The 24,499-nt window shown below is 56.6% G+C and overlaps 2 protein-coding genes across 2 annotated transcripts in view; both read right to left on the minus strand.

Annotated features, from left to right (window-relative positions):
* Positions 1–19,063, minus strand: part of ARHGEF17 (Rho guanine nucleotide exchange factor 17) — a 28,856-nt gene extending 9,793 nt beyond the window's left edge. The window contains exon 1 of the mRNA XM_062511155.1: positions 16,163–19,063. Within this exon, the coding sequence (XP_062367139.1) occupies positions 16,163–19,063 (2,901 nt within the window). The remainder of the gene's footprint in view (positions 1–16,162) is intronic.
* A 3,894-nt stretch (positions 19,064–22,957) lies between these two features.
* P2RY6 (pyrimidinergic receptor P2Y6) lies at positions 22,958–23,983 on the minus strand. The gene has a single exon (XM_062511166.1). The coding sequence runs from the start codon at positions 23,945–23,947 to the stop codon at positions 22,958–22,960; it is 990 nt and encodes a 329-aa protein (XP_062367150.1). The 5' UTR covers positions 23,948–23,983.
* Between the last annotated feature and the right edge of the window lie 516 nt (positions 23,984–24,499).

Below are 24,499 nucleotides of genomic sequence, written 5' to 3' on the forward strand. Positions count from 1 at the left end.
CCACGGGAGGCGGATTAATGGGGTGGGATGGGCCACCAGCACCAGCAGATAGATGGGTCGGGGTCTTCTTGGCTGCGGGGCTCAGGGGCCCCTCTTGTGTGGTCTCCCTGCAGTTCAGCCTGGGGACCCAGTGCTCCAGAGCCCAGGGCATGAGACAGCCAAAAAGTCTTGGGTGTGAGACGTTCCAAAGGCTCCGAGTGCAGAGGCACCCCAGAAGCTCTGGGTGTTAAATGCTTCAATGCTGCTGGGTGTGAGACACCCCAAGAGATTTCGGGGAGAGATGCCCCAAGGGCCCTGGGCCCCAAAAGTTTTGCAGAAGTGCTCCAGAGGTGCAGTGACACCCCAGAAGTTTTGTGTTTGGATACACTCCAGAAGTTTTGGGTGCAGAGACACCCCAAAGGTTTTGCATGTGGAGGTGCTCCGAGAGACTCCAGGTGCAGAAATATCTCAAAAGCTTTTGGTGCAGATGCTCCAAGTGCCCTGGGTGCACAGATACCCCTAAAGTTTTGCATGTGCAGAATCTCTCTGGATGTGAGACACCCCAAATGTCCTTAATCTTGTGGGATGAGACCCTGGACACATGGGGCTGTATCCGCCCCAGTGGGGACACAACGAGCTTGAAACTGCTCTGCAGCCACAGGAAGGAGTTTGACCATCCTCACCAGGGAGAGAGGCCTCCATGCCCCTCGTGGTCCCCCAGGGAGCAGTGGAGACGGACCCTGGCCAGACCCTGCTCAGTGCTCCAGGACAGAGCTGTGCCTCAGTTTCACTGCATCCCACCAGGCTGCTGATTGAACCAAGCATGGAGGAAACTCTTGCCTAGAGCCAAATATTGGTGACGGGTCCAAGTCTCTCCAGGAACCAGGAAACCATGGTGGTATTGGAGCCCTTGGGGACACCAGCTGAGACCTCCCCACTTGGTTAGAAGGCTTACAGACACTCTCACTGCTGGATTAATTTGTTGTAATTATGGCCAGACAGGCACTCACTGGAGGATGGAGCTCAGGGGAATCTGATGCCCCAAACTGCCTCAGTTTCCCCAACCCTCACCCAGTCTGTAGTTCCCTGCTGTTCCTGTTTTTTTCCCTGTAGCCGTCCCAGCTCAGGACTGGAGCAAAGGGTCAGTCCCAGGAGCTGAACACGCTTAGCACCAGCCACTGGGGATTTGCAGCAGCAGGGAGACGCAGGATGAGGCCCAACTGTTGGCAAGGGGATTTTTTCCACTTTTACAGCAGCAGTATTACCCCGGCAGGGGCAAACTCCCACTGGGATGAGAAGGAGCTGGGGGTAAGGCGCCATCCCAGAAGAGCGAAGAGATCCGTGGGCAAATGCAGGATGTGCCCCACTGCATTCCTTATCGCAGCAAAGCCTCGTCGCCGGGGGGCTGATGATGCTTTAATCTTCCATCTGCTCTCCCGGAGGACGCCCCCGCCTCACCCCGACCTCATCCTGCCTCCCCCGAGATGCTCAGCACCCCCGGGACCAGCCCGTGCCGCCATGGGAATGGGGGCATTTCCCACCAGCCGACACCTCCGCGGTGTAAATCAGCAATGGGTGGGGGGGGGGGGCGGCCATGACTCCAGCACCCCCCATCAACCTCTCCGGGAGGGAGCATCCCCCCCCCCCCCCCGTTCCCCGCAACCCAGAGAATCCCGGGGGTGCGGAGCTGAGGATGAGGATGGAGGCACCGTTGCCACGGCAATCGCGGCGCAGACCCCACAGGTGCCGGGCTCCGCACACGTGTCCAAACATGACGCATCCATGCACCCCCGCCTCGCCCCCGCATCCCACCGGTGCCCCCCCGCTCCGTGCCCGGGACCCCCTCGGCCATCACCTCGGTGCCACCGCGGCTGCCGCAGCCTTTCTCCGGCAGCTCCTCGGCCGCGCCGCTGAGCCCGGAGGTGGCGAAGGCCGCGTCGATGCCGTCCCCGATGTCTCGCATGTCCTCCAGCGCGATGGTGAACTGCGCCAGAGTCCTCACCATCTGCAGCATGCGGGTCCCGGGGGTCGGTCCGTCCCACGCGGCCCAAGGAATCGCGCAGAAATTCCCTCTCTGTCCCTGCGCCTCTATCCCCAGGTGTCCGCCCGAGCCGGAACGCTGCGCCGGGATGCGGCGGGGAGGGGAATAAAAAGCGAGGCGCTATTTATATCGCCGGGGTTCGGTGTGGATGTGCAACTACGGGGATGTACGAAAAGCCCTCCCGCAGAGCGGCTGCGGGGTGCGGGGCTGCGCCTGCGTCCGTGGCCACGCCAGGGTCCCCGGAGCTGCCCAGGCACGGGCGGGAGGCAGCGGTGGGAGCGAGGGAGGCACGGCCGAGCCCACGCGGACACGCGCGGATCCCGCCGAGGGATGCTGCTGGAAAGGCTTCGCCCAGGGGGGATGCTGGGGGTGGGGTGGGGTGGGGGGGAGCTGATGCTTTCTTGGGGGCTTGCGATTTTTGGGGAGCGGGGATGCGTGGATGATGCTGGGGTGCTCAGCATCCTTAGGGGCTCCATGGCTGTGAATATCCCCCCTCCCTGACCTTGCAGACGGGGAAACTGAGGCACATCCCCTTTCCCCCACGGCATCATCACCTCAGCACCCACATCCCTGCTGGCCGGGTGATGCATCCTGCCCAGATCTGTTTGTAACGCTCCCCTCCTGCTCCCTTAATTAAATCTAATTAGCCGCTCACCCCGTTTCCACAGCAACGGCGTGCAGCAGGGCTGCATCCTCCCATTGCAGCCAGTAAATTTCCTCTTGGAAATGAGGATGATGAGCATCCCACCCCGGGAAGGGTGCGTGGCAGAGAACAGACCACTCGGGGCATGTAATGAGAGCTTCAGCAGCTGTCGATGCACCCCGGGATCAGGGAAGAGGGAATGCTAATTGCAACCAGGTAACGAGGCTGTTCTCAAGGCAGCAGCTCCTGCTCCTGCAACTGGTCATCCCAGCTGTTGGAACGCTGGGTTTATTTGGTTTGCAATCCCAGATCTGTTTGGGTTGCAGTCCTGAGCTTTTCTGGACTATGAATGGATCCAGTCCCAGATCCATCTCTGCTGTAATCTCAGATTCCTTTAGGCTGCCATCCTAGAACCGGTTTTGTTGCAAGCTTGGATCCACCAGCATTGCAATACCAGAGCCATCTGGATTGAAATCCTGGGCTGTTCTGAGCTCCAGTCCCAGATTCATTTTGGTGGCAATCCCAGACACATTTGGGCTGCAATCCCAAACCCATGTCAATTGCAAGCCTGGGCATATCAGCATTCCAAACTGGGATCCATCAGGGATAAAATCCTGGGCTCTGCTAGAATCCTACTGCAAGCACGCTTCTCTTGCAATCCCTGCTTTATTTGGATTCCAATTCCAGGCTAATTCCTGATGCAATTCCAGATCCATTTGGGTTCCAATCCCAGAACAAAATGGGTTGCTAATCTAGGTCCATTTGCATTCCAGTTCCAGACCCTCCTATTGCCAATCCTGGGTGCTTTTGGCTCGTAATCCCAAAGCCACTTGGATTGCGAATCCAGGCCTAACCGGGCTGCAACACTCTGGGTTGTGAACCCAGGCCCATTCATTTGCCATCCTGGGCCCCATCTGTGTTGGAATCCTGGGGCCATTTGGGTTCCAATCCCAGACCCATCTAGCTGTACTCCCAAACCCATTCCTTTGCAATTCCAGAACCATTTAGGTTGCAATCACAAACCCGCTGAGGATTCAAACCTGGGTCCAGCCACAATGCAATCCCAAATCCATCTGTGCTGCAATCCTGATCCCATTCCTTTGGCAATGCCGACAGCATTCCTGTTGCAATCTCAGACCCGACGGGGAAGCAAACCTGGGGTCCATCTGCATGGCAATGCCAGATCCATATGGGCTGCAATCCCAGAACCACTCCTGTTGGAATCCTGGACCCACCTGGGTCGCAGTTTTGGACCCGTTTGGGCTGCAACCCCAGATCCATCTGGGCTGCAATCCCAATCCCGTTCCTCTTGCATCTCGAGGGATGCAAACCTGGGTCCAACTGCATTGCAATGCCCAGTCCCTCTGGTTCGCAGTCGCAGTCCCACTCCCACCGCTCCGTCAATCCCAATCCCACTCCTGGGGCAATCCCAGCCCCGCTCCTGCCGCAGTCCCTGTCCCGGTCCAGCCCCGGGGCTGTGACCCGGCGGCTCCGCCCGCAGCGACGCCCCCGAGCCCTGCCCCGGCACCGCCCGTCCCGGGACGAGCCGGGCGATGCCTCCCCGGCGGGAGAGCCTTTCCCACTCCCCGAACGCCACTCTGGGATCAATGCCCCATCCAACCCAGCTCTCGTCTCCCCGCGGGGGCACCGCGAGCAGGCGCTCCGCTGAGGTTGCGCTTTCCTCCGGCGCGTTTGGAACCGTCGCTCAACCCCCCAAATCCCACCCAAATCCCTCGGGATGTGACACGGGAGGCAGGATGACTGGAGAAGGGTTAAGCCCGTCCTTCCCGGCGCAGGGAAGCAGCGGGGCCGAATCCCGCTGTGCTTTCGGGGGCCCGGTGGGGGTCACCTCTCCATCACCAGGGAAGCGAATTCCGGAGCGATGCCGGCCAGCCGAGCCCGGACCCCCCTGCAAGCGGCCCGCAGCCCACAGGAAATTCCTGGGAGTGTTTGGCCACTCCAACAGCGCTGCCTATTTTTAGGGCTGTCTAAAATATGAGCCGGTTATTTTTAGCAGTGCGGCTCTTTGTAAACACCTTTAGATTTCCTTTTGGACCAGCCCCTGTTGTTTTTTTTTATTTTTCCCCCAACCTGGGCGTTTCCTCCCCCAAAACCCCAAATCCTCCTGGGAAACGCATGCCAGTTCCTTGGGATGGAGCCAAGGGGACTCATCCTCCATCCCAAGGCTTGTGCCAGCGTGGCAAAATGCTCCTGAAAACCCAAAGATGGAGAGAATACGGCACCGGGGGTTTGGGGGTGATTCAGCAGCACCCCAAACCTGGGACGGGGGCCAAGGTAAGGCCTTTTCCCTCAGCTTTCCCTCTGATACTGGAAATACAACCCTGAAGAAGTATGGGAACTCTCCCACCTTGATTTATTTTATTTTTTAATTAGGCTCAGCGTGCAACCCCATCATTTTGCTTTTCCCTGCGCAAGAATATCGATGCAGGAGGAGTTTGAGCATCCCCAGGGGACTTTAAAACATCCTAAAATATTTGGAAAAAGCCATGGCATATGATGTCCTGCCTCCACCCCCGCAAACAAAGAGGCATCGATGGAGGGAAGTCCTAAAACATCCTTTTTTTAAACAAACAAAGGCCAAAGGGAGAGCAGGAATGTACATTCCATGAGGAATCACAGCCATCATACAAATTCTGGCTCTTGAGCCCGGGCTGAGGCTGTGCACACATCAGAGCATAGAATGATGATGTTTTCAGCCACTCTGAGGACTCTCCCCACTCTCCCAAATTCCCCCCAAATCCTGGGAATTTGGTAGGTGTGGGAAGGTGCTCCTTGTGCTAAAATCACATCCCATGGGAAGGAGGATCTCTGTATCCCCAGAGAGCATCCCAAAATTCCCACACCCACAACACTCAGTGTTTCTCCCTTTTATTGGTGTAATAAGTTGTGCCAGCACCCAGCCATATCCTGAGTGAGCTGCAGCAGGGATTTTACCCCTGAGACCCTGTTCTTGGGTGAAAATATCCAGATTTAGGGGGAAAAATGGGGTGGTTTGGACCACTTTGGGAGTGGGATTTGCTGCTCAGGGCCTTCCTGCAGCTGCTGAAGGAGGAGCTAACCCCTGCCTCAAGCAGAATTATCCTCCCCTCCCCCCTCCAAAACACGCCATAATTTTAAGAGTAAATAAATACAAGTTGTTTTCCCTCATTACAGCTCATTCCTGCTGCCAGCTCCTGATGGGAGAGTCTCTAGGCTGTCACAATAGGGCTGTCCTAAGAGCTACCTGAATCTCGGCACTTCCTTGAAAACACCATTCCCAGTTTGAGAGAACCTGGAATTCCTGCACCTTTTCTTTCCCTGTGTGCTTGTTCCCAGGGTAGATCCCACTAGAGGGAGCTGGGACATAGTGGGAACCACTGGTCCACGGGGACAGTGCATGGTGAATTCCCAAGCCTAACCATTTTAACACATCCTCAGCTCTATTTCTACCAAAACCCTTGAAAGAAAAGGCCTGGAAATAAACTGGACCTGCATCCATCCACCCCAATGCAATGAACCAACACCTCTGCAACAAACAGCCTCATCCTGGCACGTAAAACTTCGTCGTGCAGCCAGAAAAGCCCCTGGCTGGCACCTTCTCCCAAAACAGGATGATGCTATTCCATCCAATCCTGTATTGCCTCAATCACTCAGCGTCTGGCAGGAAATCACTCAGGGGAAAAAAAATAACATTCTGTCCTCTTGGGGATTATTAAAGCAGGACTTTTGATTGGGTTTTGCAGGGTTTTCAAACTTAAACAGACTTTCCCTTGGGGTCAGTGATGCTCTGCCCAATGTCCCACACGTGCCATAAAGTTGGTGGATGGCAGCCACCAAGGAGAGGATCACCCACTGCCATCCTTGGGTGCCAATCACCTCCACTCCATGGTGCCAGTCACCTTTTTGGGGCATGCCAGCCCAAGCCTGGGTGTCAGTCGCTGCCATCCCTGGGTACCAACCACTGCCATCCCTGAGCACAAGTCACCTCTTTTCCCAGGCGTCACCTCATCCCTGGCTTCCAATGTCTCCCTCCCTGCTACCAGCCTCTCATCTCTGAACAACAGTCAACCCATCCCTGGGACCACCGTGTCTGGGGAAAGCCACTCCCATGGGAACAGGACCTGTGGCACAGAAGAGGGGCCGTGCCTGAGCCTGCCCGACGCCGTACGGAATCACATCCGGGGCTGCATTCCCTGCCTGCCCAGCCTCTCCCTGCTCTCCCACGGGTAAGGAAAGTCCAAGCTGCTCTCCAAAGAGTAACTTCTTGAAAGGAAGTAAGAGCATAAATCAGCAGCTCTGATTCAGCCCCGCTTCGGTTACTAATAATATTCCTGTGTTTATTCACAGGCCCGGGCTGGAGATGTTTGCTTTTCCCTTGGCCGTGGTTTTTCCCAGGCTCCCAGCTCACAGAGGAGCATTGATTTGGTCAGGGATGCTCCCATGGAGAAACCCGGCAGCACCACCACCTCCTCCGGGATGGGGAGGATGAGGAGAAGGAGGAGGAGGGGGAGGAGGAGCAGGCCAGCTTCAGCCCCAGTGCACGGGAATTCAGTTGTTTTCCCTTCTTGGACTTCTCGGCTGTGGTGATTCATCCCGGGAGGACACGGCCTGGCTGCAACTCTGCTTTTAAAGTGTGAGAAAAAAAAAAAAGGGAATAAAAAATAACGAATAAAGGAGTAGGCAGAGTTTTTCCAAGGCAGGGTGGAAGGATGCTGGGCATCCCTGTGCTGTCCAGGGGAGCAGCAGCGCCGGGACTGGTGCCAGTGGGATGAGGAATGGGGAGCTGTAGGAGACTCATCTTCCAAAGCAACAAAAATTCCTCCTCTAAACGTACAGCGGGGCTTTTCCTGCGGGATTTGCACTAGGAATCGGGGTTTCCACCAATGGCACTGGGGCGAGGGGTTCTTCCCTATGCCAAAATTCGAAGCTCAGGATTGTGCTGGTGGGTCTCCTCCATCCTCCCTGCACTGCTGGCAGCATCCCATGGATCCCCCCTCTCCATGCCCCCCTTGCCACCCCATGGTAGATGCTCACCCCAACTTAACCCTCCCTGATTACCACCCATCCCCTGGCACGTCTGCAGAGCCCTTACAAAACCAGTGGTCCAGGGCAAAGCTGGGGGCTTGTGGCCCCCGTTTGCTGCCAGCCTTTGCCGAGTCCTGGAGCAACTTTCACCAAATATGGAAGGTTTTTTTTGCCTTCGGTTTTCGGCATGCAGGCCACGGCCCAAGAGCGCAGCCTTCCAGATGCTGAGGTCAGCCCAGCTTGTCTTCCCTCCCCCTGCTCCTTCCCTACTGCCTCCCAGTGGGTTTGGCCTTGCACCCACCAGGACAGGAGTAATTCCACCCCCTCAACTCACCGGAATCCCTGGATCCCCCACCAGAATCCTCTGCTGCTGGCACAAGCCTGACCCCGCATCCCACGCCACCCCAAAAGCAATGGTTAATAGGGTTTTGGGGGACAGGGAGGCCAGGGAGTAGGGTACCTGATGCTGGCACTCCCTGGCATCACTGCTGCATGGCAGCCTGGCACACATGAGTGGGAGGTGCCCTGGCTGCCCGGTGGAATAGGGCCAGGAGTCTTGGAATAGCCAGGAGGGAGCCAGCCTGGCATGCAGGGAGTGATGGGCACCAGGAGGTGCTTGGTACCCAGGAGCTGATGGGGATCCAGGTCTCTATGTGGACCCAGAATTCCAAGCACACCCGAAGCCAAGAGGTATCCAGGAGTCAAAGATGATGGATGCTCAGAAGCTGATGTCTGCTCAGGAGCTACCCTGGAGTCCATACCCAGAAGCCAATGGGGACTCCCTGGGTACCCAGGAGCTGATGGATGCCCAGGATCCAAAAGAGACTCTGGGTACCCATGGATCCGCAAGCACAAAGGAACCGACAGACACTCACAGGCCTGTGGGCTTGCAGAGGCCATGGGCACCCAGGAACTGATGGATAGCCAGCATCCAACTGGTACCCAGCAGTCCACGGACACCCAGAAGCCAATGGGCACCCAGAGGGGATGGGGATGCAGGAGCTGACAGATTCCTAGGATCCAACAGGTGTCGGAAGTCCATGGACACTCACAAACCCACAAATAATCACAGGCCACCATGAGCTGATGGCCCCCCAAGGTGCCAACCAATACCAGGAGTCCATGGGCACCCAGAAATGTCCTCCAGCTGCTGACAGATAGCCAGGAGCTGACAGATGGATTCCTAGGATCGAACAGGTATTGGAAGTCTGGGGGCACCCACAAATCTACAAGCACCCAGGAGCTGATGGACACCCAGGAGCTGATGGATACCCAGCAGCTGATGGAGGAGGTAGGAGACCTGAACATCCCATTCCATGCCCCTGCCAGGACTTCTCCTGTCCCTTCTGCCTGGATCCATGTCCTGGAAGCAGCTGAGGTACAACCACTAGCCTTCACCCAGCTGTGCCCCCCAGACTCCCAGTGCCTGGCGCTCTGTGGGTCCCCTCACCCGGCTGCAAGCAGGACAGCAGGGATCTCGGGGGCGGGAGGGGGGACCACAGAGCTCACCAGGAACGCCCACAGCCCACGTCACGTCACAGTCAAGGCGAGAGGTGACAGCTTCCCTGCCCTGTCATTGTCACAGCAGCACCCTGGGGCGGGGGGGAGGGGGTGGAACAGGGGGGTTTCAGCATCCACTGACCTGCGCCAGGTTGGGACGATCAAGGGACGAGTTCCCTCTCCGCTCACCGAGGCTCTGAGCCATCTACATCCCATCTCACCAGGGTTTTGGGCAACCCAAAAAAAAATGAAAGGACCAAACCCGATCCCCTACCGCTAGCGACGGTGTTTCTGCCGAGGGGTCAGGATGAAACTCTTCCAAAAAAAAAAAAAAAGAGCAAGAAGAAGGATGCCAAATCAGGGCAGGCCGACGAGTCTGCTGCTACTCCAGCTAAAAAAAGCAGGAAACCATATCCCAGGCTCGGAGATGCCAATCTTCCCATGCAAACAACTCCCTTTTTGTTTTTTTTGGAGAGTATTGGAGGGCTCGGGAACAGGCAGTCACAAATAGCAACTCCACGGCACCACCAAGGAAATGTTCTCCAGCCCCAGGGACCATGGAGGGATGCTGGTGACCCCACAGAAGGATGGTGGCTTCTCCAGGGGGCACCTGGTGGTGGTTGTCCCCTCATTGGGATGGTGACTCCCACAGAGGAAACCTGGTGGTGGATATGACCACAGGTGTCCTTTTCCCAACACATCCATGCAGGGATGTCCTGGTGGGGCTCACTGGTATCCTGGATGTCACTGGAGGGCTGCAAGGTGGTGGTGGCCATCTCCTGGTTCCCAAAAGGGGACGTGCCTGGGGTTTCTGGGACAATGCAGGATACGAGGGCCTCACAAGCCCAACATCTGCTCCCATCAATCCTCCCATCACTCGGATTAAAGGGATTCTGCTCAAAATGCCCTACCCAAGGTACAGGGGAGCAGCAGGCTTGGGGACAGCCCCCAGCTGCACCCAGGAATGGTGGTCGGGAGGGCAGGAACTGGGCAGACTGGGATCAGCCTCCTGTTCCCCGGAAGCTGAGCAGCTCCAACGGGAATTTGCACAAAGAGTGAGTTACTGGAATACTTTTACCCAGATGCTGATTTTCGTTCTCCCTCCCATTGGCCGGGCCACAGTTCCCAAAGAACCAAAAGCAAACACACTATTTTTAGAGAAGAGTTCATTTACTGGAGCCATTCCCTTTGAAATTCCTCACTCATCCTCTCCATGGAAACCAAGGGAGTCCGGAGAAACAGCCCCACCGGGACCAACCATCGGAGCTTTAAAAAGAGTCACACTGAGGGAGAGGGGATGGAAGTGGCTGATTTTCCCTCACTGGACACATCCTGGCCTGGAAGCACCATGGTGGAAATGGCAGTGCTTTTGTTTTAGTGGGCTCAGTCTGTGCAAGCTGGGCTTGGTGCCTTCAGGAGGAGACATCCTGGAAGACAGGCCATGTTCTCTTGGAAAATCATGCCTGGATATAGTGTGGGGATTGTTGTCTTGGATGGGTGGTGGGAATGGGTGGAGGAGCATGGCTGGATGGGAGCATGGACACACATGGAGGCTGATGGAGATGGGAAGAGATGGATGAAGATGTATAAATGGATGATGGATGGATGGATGGATGGATGGATGGATGGATGGATGGACGGATGGGAGTCTCCTTCCTTGTTTTCCAGGGCATGCCCTGAAAGAAGAGAAAACCGTACTGGCCAAACCCCAGTGCTGCCTAGCTGCACCTTCCCTTTGTGTGAGGGCACCTCCTTTCCCATCCTGGATTTAGAAGTTCCTGCTGCAGCTCTGAAGCTGTGGGATGCCCCATGGGACCTGCTGTGACCAGGTGAAGGAGCTCAGCAAGGGGAGACCTCAATACATCACCTCCCTGGACACTCCCACCTCACAGGTATCAATATCCAGGAGAAATCTCCCTCTTCAGAAATATCCTTGGGAAAGGCTCTAGATCAGAGAATAAGAGACTCACAGAATGGTTTGGACCAGATGGCACCTTAAGTTCATCTTGTTCCAATCGCCTACCACAGGCAGGGACACATCCCACTAGAACAGGTTGCACCATCTGACCTGGCCTTGAACATTTCCAAGGATCCCACAACCCTTGCAGCAGAAACAAGCCCTGGAAAGCTTTGAACTTCCATCCCAGCTGGGTATGGCAGGAGGTTACCTGGAGTTTACATCCCAGAGAGGCCGACTTGCTGCTTCCCTGGCAAGAGCAGATGGAAGAACAAGGCCACCTCCTCCCAGAAGCTTTGGAGGCATGTGATTTTCCATGGAAAAGCCCAGGCATCTGTGCACAGATGCAGGCAGGGTGCAGGCAGGCTGCCCATTGCATCTCCGGGAATATATCCCAGCACCAGGACATCTCCGTATCCCCGTAAGTGTATCCCTGCACCAGGGACCTCTTCCCTGTACGTGTATCCTTCCACTCCAGGACTCCCTGTTGCAGGGATGCACATCCACACCAGTTCCAGGCATTTCCCTGGATGCACAAGCTCCAGAACCAGCCTCGCTCCCTGTGTACCCCTCCGTGCCCACCCCTCCGCCAGGGAGCTCCTGGTGCATCCCAGCTGCAGGGACTCTCCACAGGCTGGAAGCCGAGCCCATTCCAGCCTCCTACTCTTGCTGCAGTCCCTGGATCCTGCCAAGGGCCTGACCTTTGGATCAGGCAGCCATGGGCCAAGGCCAGCCCCCAGGACCAGCTCATCCCAGTGCTAACCCTGTCGCTCCAAGGCTAGATCCTGCCCCACACCACCATCCCAGGCCTCAAAGGATGCACATCCCACGTGGATCACCCCCTCTGATGGAGCTCACTGCCTAATTAATTAGAGGCTTTTAATTAAAGTAGTGGAGACAAGGGACAAAGCAGCCCTGTTCAAAGCTCTGGCAGCGAGGAAGGGAAGGGGCAGAAACAGGCAGAGGTAAGGGAATTTGGGCACTGGGGAAGAGTAAAAATAGGGCAGAGTTTAGGGGACTTCGTCACCAGGGAAAGAAAAGAGGCAAAAATGGGCATAGTCAAGTGAATTTTGGCACTGGGGAAGGGAAGAGGTAAAAAAATGGGCAAAGACAAGGGATTTTGGCACAAGGGAAGGAAAGAATAAAAATTGAGCAGAGTTAAGGGGATTTGGGCTGGGTCACCCCCTGGACATGTTGCCTGGCCCCATGCCATTGATCCCAGGGTCAATCCATACCACTGACAAGCAGCATCACCTGATTGCAATCAACTGCTCCATCCCACATCCCACCTCTCTGAAGGGCTACCCGTGTACCTCAGTTTCCCCCCTGCTGCAGCATTTCATTCAGCACAGCAGATCCAGCAATGCAAAACCTAGGCAAACCATTAGAGTAGGAGAGGAAAGCCAAGATTTGCCCATTCCCAACTCTCCCCTGCAGCTGCTTTAATCCCAGATTTCCAGTAACACCAAAAAATGAGACAACTCCTAGCCAGAGCCCCAAACTCAAGTTTCGGTGGGGATTCACAGAAATGAAACTGAAAGAAACTGAGTCCAAAGATGACAAACTTTAGGAATATATGGGCAGTGCGTGGATCCGGCATTTTAGCTGTCCCCACAGTGAGGAGAAGCTTCTGGAGGAACAGGGATGAGCCGGGAGGGAGGATGCTGGGGAGGAAAGGGGGTGGTTGACGCAAGCGTCCCTGGGAACATGACCCCATTGACGTGATTCCCTCTGGGATCCCCCTCCATCCCTGATGGCTTTTCCGGGGTGCGGCCGCCCTGCTCGGGGAGCAGCAGGTGGGGAAGGCAGCGACCGGGGCGCTGGGAGGGCCACGTTCCCACGACTCCCGTGCTCCCCAGAGGTGCTATATTTAAATCAATATTTTCCTGTTTAATCCAAGCGCTGCTAAGTCAACAAACACAGCATGACAGCGAGCATACCTAATTTTCCATCCCCAGACTGATTCAGTCAAGGAGGGAAGAAAGATCCAAGGGGATGCCAGTCTGGCACCCTGCTCATCCTCTCACAGAGCAGCAAATGGATCCCAAATCCATCCCAAATGCATCCTAAATGCACCCTGGCTTGCTGCTAGTCTCTGTGGGGCTGCACATGGGTGTACACACATGTGCTTGTGTGTGCCGCCCATTCCAGCAGTTTTTGGGATGCTGGAAGCAGGAAGAAGTCTTTATCTTGAGTTTTAGGCTTGTGCTGCTAATGACCCCTGAGGGATGAAAAGCCTGGTGCCCATCATCAGGCACAGGGTGAAGGAGTTCCTTAGCACCCAGGATGAACTGGATGGCTCCAGCCCCATGGAGAATTGCTGGAAAGCACCCAGGACAAACAGTGCTGTCCTCAAGGGAGAACAGCACGTTACATCTCAGGGTGGGATGTGCCGGATGCACCTCTGACAAAGCCACCACCAAACCATGGCAGCTGGGAAAATATCCCGGGCGAATGATGCTGCAGGGATACTCAACCCCATGAGAGTATCTTGAGGGTGAAAGATTTTGGGAGGGAACATTTTAAGGGAGCATCACCCCAGAGGTGCCAGACCCCATTATTAATTCCTTCCCAGTACAGTCTGCTGAAGATGGACACCATCTCACCATCACCACCATGATACGAGATGGATGCTCCCATCCCCCAAAATTCCCAAGTGGAGGTGATCATTTCCCCATACAGACTCACAGTCTCACAATGCTGGCCATTTCCATTGAGTTAGGGAGGGGCAAAAAAATCTAAAAGTAAAAAATAAAGCTTATTTCTTCTCTGTTGGTCAGGGAGCACATAAATCCCTGTTTCCAGCCAGCCACCCCAGTGCCAAGTTATATCTGGTCCTCGGTGCTCTCACTTAGAATTAAAGCAACTCCCTTGCAGGGCTCGCTCCCCCTCCACCCCCCCAGGCAAAGCTGGTGCCATCTGAAATAAAATATTCCAGCTCCACCATCTAATAAATCAAAAGAAGAAATAAAAAAATCCTGGTTTCAGTTAAGATATGGCTGGAGCACAAAGAAATCCCAAAGCAGGAGTGAGATTTGAAGATACAAGCTGTGGTGTTGTCCTTAAAAGGGAAAATTTGCACCCTCTTCCCCGAGGGCTGCCGGAGGGTTCAGGCAAGGTGAGGAGCAGCATCCTCAAGGTCTGCTTCCACAGAATGGCCCATCCACCCAAGGACATGCTCGGCCAAACAGGGCTCCCAGCATGTAGAAATCTACCCAAAATCATCCCAAAGATGGGATTACACTGACCAGGGCTGGGGGGATGGGGTCAGCAGAGCATCCCTGATATTGGGGCCATCAGGTACCATCCCCCAGGACACCACAGGGATTTGCTTGAGTAAGAAATATCTCTCTATAAATTATTAAGATAAGCCATATATTATATAAACTGAACATATTAATTATTTAGAAATGCCACTGGGTGCACAGCCTCGTCTTGGGGACCTGCCAGTGTCCCCAAGGCAGCACCAGCCAAAGCTCCAGGAGGCTCCTCATTAACTCATTTTAATTAGAACGCTCGATGGTTTCATAGCAGTTTACAGCCCATGATCAGAGAAGACAAAAAGCTACACCTAAACTGGTCCATCAGGCAAAAAAAAAATGCTGCCAAATTCACCCCAAACATCTCCAAGGATGTTTCACACAGTGCCCAATAGTGGCCATCCCTGTTCTCAGCCACCAACGGCTGCCTGGCAGTGGGGAGAAGGAGGTGGATGGGCAGCAGAAATCCCTGGAGAACATTTTGAGGGGAATGTTGCTGCAGGGATGATGGATTCTAAGAGAATAACCTCGGGGAATGATACTGTGAGGATGCCAGACCCCAGGAGATCCTCCTGGGGATGATGACGCTGCAGGGCTGCTGGATCCCACGAGAATATCCTGTGAGGAGGATGCCAGAACCCAGGAGAACACCCTGGGGGGAAGATGCTGCAGGGATCTGGATTTTGGGAGGACCCAAAGAAAAGCAGCCTTGCTCTACGTGGCTCTGCCCTAGCCAGCAAGGGTTACACGGCCGGGCTCAGCCCCGGGGACTTCACGCTTGGCTGCCGGCGGCTGCTGGAAGGGAATAGTCCAGCCCATCCTCTGAAACCAGCATGGGAGCAGGGGAGAGAGCCCTGCCAGCATCATTCCTGTGAGATCTCGGCAGATCCCCCACAGGAATGGGTATTTCTGGGCTTCTCCCAGAGCTATTAAAAGCCCCGTGGGTGCTGGCACTGCTGTACCGCAGCAGGAGGTGATGCTTCCAAACCCTTCCCGGCACAAACACCCGGAGTGATGGGAACCCAAGTCCATGTTCAAACAACAGCCAAGGGGCCAGTAGTGCCAAAAACCCATCTCAGGAAAGATCCCAAAGCACGCAGCTGCGCTTCAAGGTGAGCAGAGCACCTTCACATCCCCCAGACTGCACCAATTCTTCCCCAGAGAGGATCAAACTTTTACCTACTGATCAAATATTCAGTGCATGCACAAAAACATTTTTCCCACCCACCAGCACAGTAATGCTTATGATCCCAAGTGGAGAGGTGGTGTTTTTTTGGGGAGAAAGTGCAGATTTGCTCAATAAGGGGTGTAACATGAGGAATCCCAAGCAGAAGGATCGTTTAAGCCTTCCCAGTCAAGGAAAAGGCAGTTTTTGGTTCAGCATCTCAGGGATGGTCAATTTTATCAGTACCTTATATAGCATCACTGAGAGATGCTATATAGAAACATAAAATTACATATTTATATATATTTATATACACATTTATAAAGCCCTCTTCCACCAAAACTTCCACTGAAAACTGCTTTTTCCCATCCAGAAATGGCCTTTTAATCAGGGAGGTTGCTCCAACAAACAAGAGCTCATCCCCTGAGAACCACCAGAAAGGACTGGGAGGGCTCTTGGCCATCCAGCAGTGCCTCTGCAGATGGGAATCTGTCCACAAGGGACACGTGACAGACCCCCAAGGCTACCAGTGCTTAGGATTGGTGGCGTACCCCAGAAAACAAAGGTGCTTTTAGGACAGACGGACACTTACCACCTGTGGCTTGGTTCTGGGGCCGTGTTCGTCAGGCAGCCGCGAGCACCGGGGCAGCCGGGGCGGTGGGGCAGCGGGTGGCGAGCGGGGTCCATCCCCAGCACTGGGGGATGTGTCACCTGAGTTGAGGGCCAGCATGTACCGCTTGGTGACATCCTCCAGCGAAGGAGGCTGGAGGGTCGGGAAGGATTTTCCAGGTGAGCGGCCGGTAGCCGGTGCAGGGAGGTGGCCATGGTGGCCGGAGGGGACGAGCGGCTCAGGGGCAGCGATGGGGATGAAGGTGGCGGGCTCGCTGGTGTGACGGACGTGCTTGGTGGCCGGGCGGCTCTTGGCGAGGACGGCGGGCGCCGGGGGCGGCTGGTTCTCCTGGTGAGCCGCCCGGTTGGAGCGCTTCTTGGAGCTGCGGCGGGCGATGCGAGGGGACAGCACGTCGGCCAGCTTGGGGTCAAAGCCGTAGCCACGGCCGGTGCCTGGTGCTGCCGGCTGTGCTGAGAGGATGGGCTCGCTGCTGGACGGGGGAATGCTGGGCTCCAGCTCGCTGATGGCCTCGCCAGGACCCTCGAAAGCACCAGGCGCCAGCTCACCGCGGCGGCTGGGGTCACTCAGCGACTTCTTCTTGATGGTCTTGCCATTGGCCTTGTCATCACCCAGCTTGGCCATGGCGCCGGGCTGGCTGACGATGGTGCGGATGAGGCTGTTGTAGTCGCGGGGCCCATCGCTGCCCAGGGACAGGTCGCTGCCCGCGCTGCCCGCGCTGCCCGCTATGGCCGCGGGCTGGGGGATGCCCGCCTTGGCAGTCAGAGAGCCCAGCAGGTTGCTGTCGACGGAGAAATTCTTCGCCTCCTCCGCCACCGAGCGTCTCCGGTGAGGCATGGGGTCACTGAGGGAGCGGTAGGGCTCGGTGCCACCCTCGCTGCCACCCTCCATCCCATTGGCGCCTGCTGACGGGAACTTACGTCGGCGCCGCAGGCTGCCAGGGGTGCTCGGCGTCTCGGCTTTGCCAGCTGGAAGGTCTTCAACAGTTGCCGCTGGGTGAGCAGGCAGCGGCATTTCAGAGTCACCGGCTGCCGTCCCGGCACTGGGCAGCATCCAGGCCTCCACAGCTTCATGCAGGTCTTGGAAGGGCATCCCCACAGGCTCCGGCTCCGTGACGATGCCCTCGTCTGTCACACTCGACTCGTGACCCGACAGCTCCTCCACGGATTTAGTGTGAGCGAGGTTCTCCTCCAACTCCACATCCTTCAAACACCGTGCGCTCTCCACCTGTCCCCGAAGGGTCGTGTCTGTAGTCCCTGTCGGTGCCACCACCTCAGCGCCCTCCACACCTCCGCTGACCTTCTGCTCGGCGGCAAAGCTGTAGTCCTGCTGGGAACCCATCCTGCTGATCTTCTCGAACACCTGCCTCGCCTCCTGGATGTACTGGTCCTGGATGACCATGGGGAGAGGATCATTGTCCCCATGCTGTCCCCCATCTGGAGCCACCCGCTCCTGGCTGCCCGTAGAGGCCAGAAGGAGCTCGGAGGAGCTCTGCTTCATGGTGCTCTGTAGGAAAAGCCGCCGCATCCCAGATTTTTCGGAGCAGGTGAAGGACTTAGCGCGACGTAAAGTAGCCGTCAGGTCCTTGAGCGTTGGCCGCTCACCCGGTGCCCAGCGGTTTTGGGGATGAGTGGCACCGCAGCTGGCAGTGCTGGAGCATCCGTCGGAGCCCACGTCAAGGCCGACCCTCACCCCTTTCTTCTTCACCTTCAGCTCAGAGAGGTCTGATTTGAGGAAGCTGAGCAGAGTCAGGGTCTCGGTGGCAATGTCGGGGTTGGACAAGGACTTGCGGTGCTTGGCTCTCTCCCCTTCCAGCCCTGGCTGGTGCAGGCCCTCGCTCCCATAGTCCGGTTTTGCTTTGGCCACGCTCTGGGGCACCTTGGGGCGGACGCGGACCCCCGGCTGCGCCCACGCCAGGCCGTCACTGGCCCCGAAACTGGGTGATCGATAGATACCATAACCTGCCTGGAGAGTCCGTCCTTGGCTGGGCCAACAGACTCCAAACTGCTCCTCTTCCTTCAGCGTCTCCGTGCTGGAATAACGACTGCTGCTGCGTGATCCGCCGGGGCTGCCGAAGGGCAGGATGTTCACCTTGGAGACGCGGGCCACCATGGGCAGCGGGTGGCGGGAGACCACCCTAGCGCAGCCTTCGGCCTCGGCATCGCCATCCGCCGTGCCCTCCTTCTTCTTCTTCCGTGCGGCGCGGGGCCGGTGGGCAGCGCTCTGCCCTTCGCCTTCGCTGCCCGATGAAGCGCGGGGAGAACGGGCCGCCGCCGCTTCATCGTCCCCGTTGGAGCGGGGTGATGGGGAGGAGGAGGGTGGTTGCGGTCGAGTCGAGTTATGCCAGGAATGCGGGCCGGGCTCCGGCGGAGCTCCGCGGGGAGAGCGGAGCGCCGGGTGCGGGACGCGGCTGCGGGGCGGAGGCGGAGGGGGAGCTCCGCGGGCGCTCCCGCTCCCGCTCCCGTTCCCCATCCCATTCCCGGTGGCCGCCGTCGGCTGCCGGCAGCTTTCCCCGAAGAGTTTCCGCATCGCCGGGACGCTGGGCCAGCGCGGCGGCTCCGCGTTTAACCCCGGGCCCGGCGGCGACGGCGGCGGCGGCGGGGGCGGCGGTGGAGCCGGGGACGGCGGCTGAGCCCCGGCATGAACCGGGCCCGGCGGCTCCGGCTCGGTAAAACGAAGCGAAAGCTGCCGTACCGACGGGGCCAGGCTGCCAAAAGCCCGGCCCGGTTGCTGCTCCGCGATCGGCGCTGAAACTTTCCTACCCGGGAAGAAGAAGGAGGAGGAGGAGGAGGAGGAAGGCGGGGAGGAGGCGGGCAGGAGGCACCGAGCCGCCGCTACCCCCCGGCCGCTGCCCCCCTCCGCCATTGTCGGTGCCCCCCCGCCGCCGCCGCCGCCTCCGCCCGCCCCCCGGCCCCGCCGCCGCCGCGCCCCGGCCCCGGCCCCGCCGCAGGCACCGCCCGGCCCCGCTCCTCCTCCGGGCTGCCGCCGGGCTGCATCCCTCCCGCTTTGTTTTCTCTCTCTCTCTCTCTCTCTCTCTCTCTCCCCCCCCCCCCCCCACCCCTTTTTTTTTTTTTTTGGCTTTTCCTCCTCCCTCGCCCCCTGGTTTTTTATTTGTTGCATTCAAATAAACTTTCCTCCCCGAAGGCGGGGTTTGCTCCCGCAGAGTGGGAGGGTGGAAGTTTTGCTGCCTTTTAAAAAACTATTCATTTTTTCCTTTTTACTTTTTTTTTCTTTTCTTTTTTTTTCTTTTTTTTTTTTTTTTGAGGGGCTGTGGGAGAGAGAAAAGCGGCTTTAGAGCTGTCCTCTCGCTCCCGGGCTAAGCAGGAGCACCTCGCACCCCCCCTGCATCTTTTACCCCCCTTCCCTCATCCTTCGTTACCCCCTGCATCCTTTCTTCCACACCCACACCCCCCCCCCCCCCCCCCCCAGCATCCTTCATCCCGCTTCCCTTTTACAAAGAGGCTTGTAAAAAAAGTGGGAGAGCAACTTTTTACGTGGTCAGATAGTGATAGGATGAGAGGGGTCCGCTTTCAACTAAAATAGGGAAGATTTTAGCGGCATGTTGTGAAGGAATTATTCCCTGTGAGCGTGATGAGGCCCTGGCACAGGGTGCCCAAAGCAGCTGTAGCTGCCCCTGGATCCCTGGAAGTGTCCAAGGCCAGATTGGATGGGGCTTGGAGGAACCTGGGATAGTGGAAGTTGTCCCTGCCCATGGCAGGATATTGAAATTAGATGGTCTTTAAGATTCCTCCCAACCCAAACCATTCTGTGATTCCCCTCCATCCAGGATAAATAATCAAGAGTGTGAGTGCCAGTGAAAGATTCTTCCCATCACAGCAGATTCCTCCAGACCCTGTTTCGCAGCTCATCTCAGGGAAGAGAGAACACCTTGTTCCCAACGTGCACAGCTTTGCAGTAAAGCACTGCCCCGTGAACAGACTTTCTCGTGGGTTTTCAGCATCGCTTGTCAGCGTTTGCTATTTGAAGCCTATAACCCTTTTTTCCCCCAAGACAGCAGATTTATTGCCGGGGATGTGAAAAATGAAGGTGGCTGGGAGGGCTGATGGGTGAGCCGTGGCCTTGGAGATATGGATGGGGTTGGAGAGGTGTCCTGGCCATGTAGGAGATATTTCTGGCTCTGACCCCGAGGCACAAAAAACAAGAGGGAAAAAAATAAATCCAACACCTCCAGTAAATGCATTTTTCAGAACCTCAAAAGTGCCCGCAGCGATGCCTTGAGATGCTCCGCCCCAGCAAGTATTCCTTCCGTGGCTCTCCGTTCCCACCCTCTGCCCTGCTTCCCTGCTTCCCCCAGGCCTGGGTGTCTCCTGGCTGCAAGGATGACATCCCCACGATGTCCCCCCCCAGCTGGCATTTTGGGAAGAGACATATATTTCATCCCTGCTCGGTTCTGTAGGAGCTGTTCCTCAGCTGCTAGCTTTGAGCATCTGACAAGCAAACGAGATTTGTTGAAGTGTTCACCCCATTTCTAAGGCATCCCTTTATTCCCATTCCTAGGCCTGGTGGTGCCAAGGGAACTGCTGACAGGACCCCAAGGCAGGGCAGGACGTGGTGAGACCCAAAGAGAGCTCTGTGTGTCCCCTCGTCTTAAAAACATTCCAAATTAGTGATTCCAATATCAGGAACATCATCCTGAGGCTGTTGGATGCGACCACCTGAACCCATGCAGCCCTTGCAGCCACCACCAGACTTTTTGGAAGCTGATTTTTTTTTTCCTTCCCTCAGACTTTATTGTGGTTCGACATTTTTCGACCACCTGCTCCCACGGTTCCTATCCAGGCACTGGGTGCTCTGATGGTGCAGGGCTCCTCCCTCCCTCCCTGGAGCCAGGTGGACACCCACAGATCATCCGGCTTCCTCAAATCTAAATATTTTGCGCCCTCTCCTGGGTCCCGATGGCGTGGTCCGGGCCTCCCACCCCGTCACCTTCCTGCTGTCTGGGAAAGGATGGGGACATCAGGCTGGGGTTGTCGCTCCACCCACCGTTCCCGCAGCCCCCCAGCATTTTGTCCTTCCATTGCAGGACCCCGAAGATGCACCAGAGGGGATTTGGGCGTGGATGAGCTCAGGCCAAGGGAAAGCACAGGGCTGCCTTTGCTTCCTCCATCACATTCTGTGCCCCAGCCCAGAGTCATTGTCACCACCAAGACAGGGACACAGCTCCTGCGACACCAGGTGGTTTGAGCTAATGCTGCTGCAAGATCCCTCTCTGTTCCAGCCCAGCCGTGATGCTGAGATCTCTGAGCATCATCCAAGAGCCTGTGACCACTGTGGACACGCTCCTGATCCTCATGACAGCAAGGAGACACACTGGGACTGCCAGCACTGCATGCTTGGGTGGCCAGGTACATGAGGGGACACTGTGTACCTGCAGGGAGCAAGTCAGGATGGATCTTCATGCAGGCAGCCAATCTGGAGGGGTCTTCAACAAGGAGATTTGAAACAAATTACTTGAATCCATTTAGGTGTGATTATTACAAGCAGACAAGAAAAACACAGTTATCCACGTATATATTTTTATATATATATAAATACATATATACACTGTATAGATACATATATTGTGTTCAGGCAGAGAATTTCTGCACTGCAGAGCCTGTGCTGGGCCACAAACCTCCCTCTGCTCAGATATATTCTATGTCTGTACATACAGTGGGTGTATACACCCATCTGAGAAAGAGCAGGGAGTTAATTCCATATATCCTATATGTTAGAGAAGACTTGTAGAGCGGTGAGTGCTGCATCCATCTTGCAAATACCTTCTCACTGGGAGGGAGCAGCAACAGAGGCTGTGGGGGCAAAGCTCGATCGCCAGCCCCATGGAGAGGCCAAGCCAGCTGTGAGGTGCACGGCGACGTGGCCAGGACACTGTGTAGCTCTCTCTGGCATTCATCTTCCAGCTCTAGGTGTTGCGTCCACACATGCTCACTCTGATCGTGGTGGATCCTGGTTAGGAGGTGACAGCAGGGCACCACTGGCACCAGGATGGGCCAAATTCGGGGTGCTGGGCTAAGCAGGGAGCTGGACTCAGATGAAGGTTCCCAGGCAGGTGACAATGCTGCTGGCTTATGCCTAACCCAGCCCATGGTCATGGCTTCAGTGGGAAATCCAGCATGGGTGTTCTAGTTGCCGTGATGTCCCCTTTCCCTCTTCCCAGTCCATCCAGGGGTGCTTCTCCACCATTTCTCAGCACCAGCAATACCAGTGAGCCTGTGTCTCCTGCTGGTGTGGCCTCATTCTGGGCACTGGGGGACAGGGATGTCTCAGCATTAAACAAAAACTATCCATGACACTGGTCTTGAGCTGGAGAAACACACGGCCCCATGGTATGGGATGAAGCAAACCCTCCCCAGCCTTTGCATGCTGTCCCCATCAGGGAATTTTTAATTGAGTATGGGCACAAATCATCCCCCAGCAGCTTATTTTGAGCCAGGGATGTGTCCTCCATGGTCCCACCTTGCTCTCCACAGTCCCAGTGGACTTTTATTGCATCAGTGGCTCGACCACCAAGGTGCTGAGCTGCTCCAAGTGAGCAGCCAAGCCAGGGACAGGGCACTGGAACTGTGATGGGGGTAATACTGCACCACTACAGGCTGGAGGTGGGCTGAAAGCACTGAAAGCTTGGGAGATGCCATCCTCCTCTCCTCCAGCATGTCCCCAGTGAAGCCATCTGCTCCGTGGAGCTTAGAGCCGAAACTGCTCCGTGCCTCAGTGGCACTGAGGTGGCCTCATGCCCACCTAGGAGCCGTAGGTGACACAGTGGTCATGCCGCCACTTGGAGCTCATCTTGTCCAGGAGGTAGCGGGTGCTCTCCCGGAACTTGCGCTGGGTGAAGTAGAAGAGGATGGGGTCAAGGACGCTGTTCATGCTGGCAAAGGGCCGCGTGCACTTGTAGGCGATGGCGAAGGCCTGCAGGGCCGGGCAGGGCAGGGTGGGCGAGGAGCGGACGATCAGGTAGATGGTCTTGGTGAGGTGGAAGGGGAAGAAGCTGATGGAGAAGACGATGACCACGATGATGACCATCCGCACGGCTTTGTCCTTCCTCTTGTGCACGGCCAGGCCGATCAGCTCGTCCTTCTGGCACAGGATGCGGGCCATGCTGCAGTAGCAGGCCAGGATGGCCACGAAGGGCAGCAGGAAGCCGGTAAAGGTGAGGGTGATGCCGTACGGGAAGTAGGCGGCGGAGCCGTCGGGCGGGCTCAGGTCGTAGCAGACAGTGCGGTTCCTCTGCGTGCCTGTGGAGGCGAAGACGAAGGTAGGCAGACACTGGGCAATGACGATGAACCACACAGCTGCACACACCAACCACGTCAGCTTCTTGCCCTTCTTCTTGTGCCACGAGGCCAAGGGGTGGCAGATGCCCAGGTAGCGCTGGACGCTGATGCAGGTGAGGAAGAAGATGCTGCTGTGCAGGTTGGTGTAGAACTGGAAGCGCACGAATTTGCAGGTGAAGTCCCCAAAGGGCCAGTAGTCCTTCTGGGTGTAGTTGTAGATGAGGAGTGGCAGGGAGCAGACGTAGAGCAGGTCAGCCACGGCCAGGTTGAGCATGTAGATGGTGGAGCGGCTCAGCGCTTTCTGGGCCAGCCAGATCTGCCCGATGACCACGGCGTTCAAGGGCAGCCCCACCACAAACACCACTGAGTACACCAGGGGCAGCAGGACCTGCTTGAACTCCTCATGGTAGGTGCACGAGTTCCTCCCGGTGCTCACTGCTGTCAGGTTGGTCATGGTGGTGTTCCCACCCCTCAGTGTTCTCTCTGCTGGTGTGGCCCCTCTGAAGCACCTGTGAATGTCAGAGGGGGGCAGTTGGTGACTCGTCTGTGTGCTGTCACATACACCCTCAAGAGATGAACCTGGACCAGTGTTCTGCAGGTTGGGGCAACCCTCAGCACCCACCCAGGCTGTGGGATGAAGGGATGGAGAGCAGCCTTGAGGATGATTTGGGGGTGTTGGTGGGTGAGAAGCTGGACATGACCCAACCATGTGCAGCCATGTGCAACCCCTCCTGCCCTGGACTGATCCCCCAGCGTGGGCAGTGGTGGGGGGGGGGGGGGAATTCTGCCTCTCTTCCCCTGTGCTCAGGTGAGACCCCACCTACAGAGCTGCCCCAGCCCTGGGCCCAACAGCACAAGGACATGTAGCTGCTGGAGAGAGTCCAGAGGATGGCACAGAGATGCTCCAGGGCTGGAGCCAGGCTGGGAGAGCTGGGCTACCCAGAGAAGCTGTGGCATCCCTGGAAGTGTCCCGATTGGTTGTCCTGGTTAGAGCACCCTGGGCTAG

This window comes from Cinclus cinclus, chromosome 2, assembly GCF_963662255.1.
Source record: "Cinclus cinclus chromosome 2, bCinCin1.1, whole genome shotgun sequence".
In the NCBI taxonomy this organism is placed as follows: Eukaryota; Metazoa; Chordata; class Aves; order Passeriformes; family Cinclidae; genus Cinclus; species Cinclus cinclus.

Excerpts from the sequence above, each read along its gene's own strand:
- P2RY6 (XM_062511166.1), bottom strand. The coding sequence starts at position 23,947 with ATGACCAACCTGACAGCAGTGAGCACCGGGAGGAACTCGTGCACCTAC.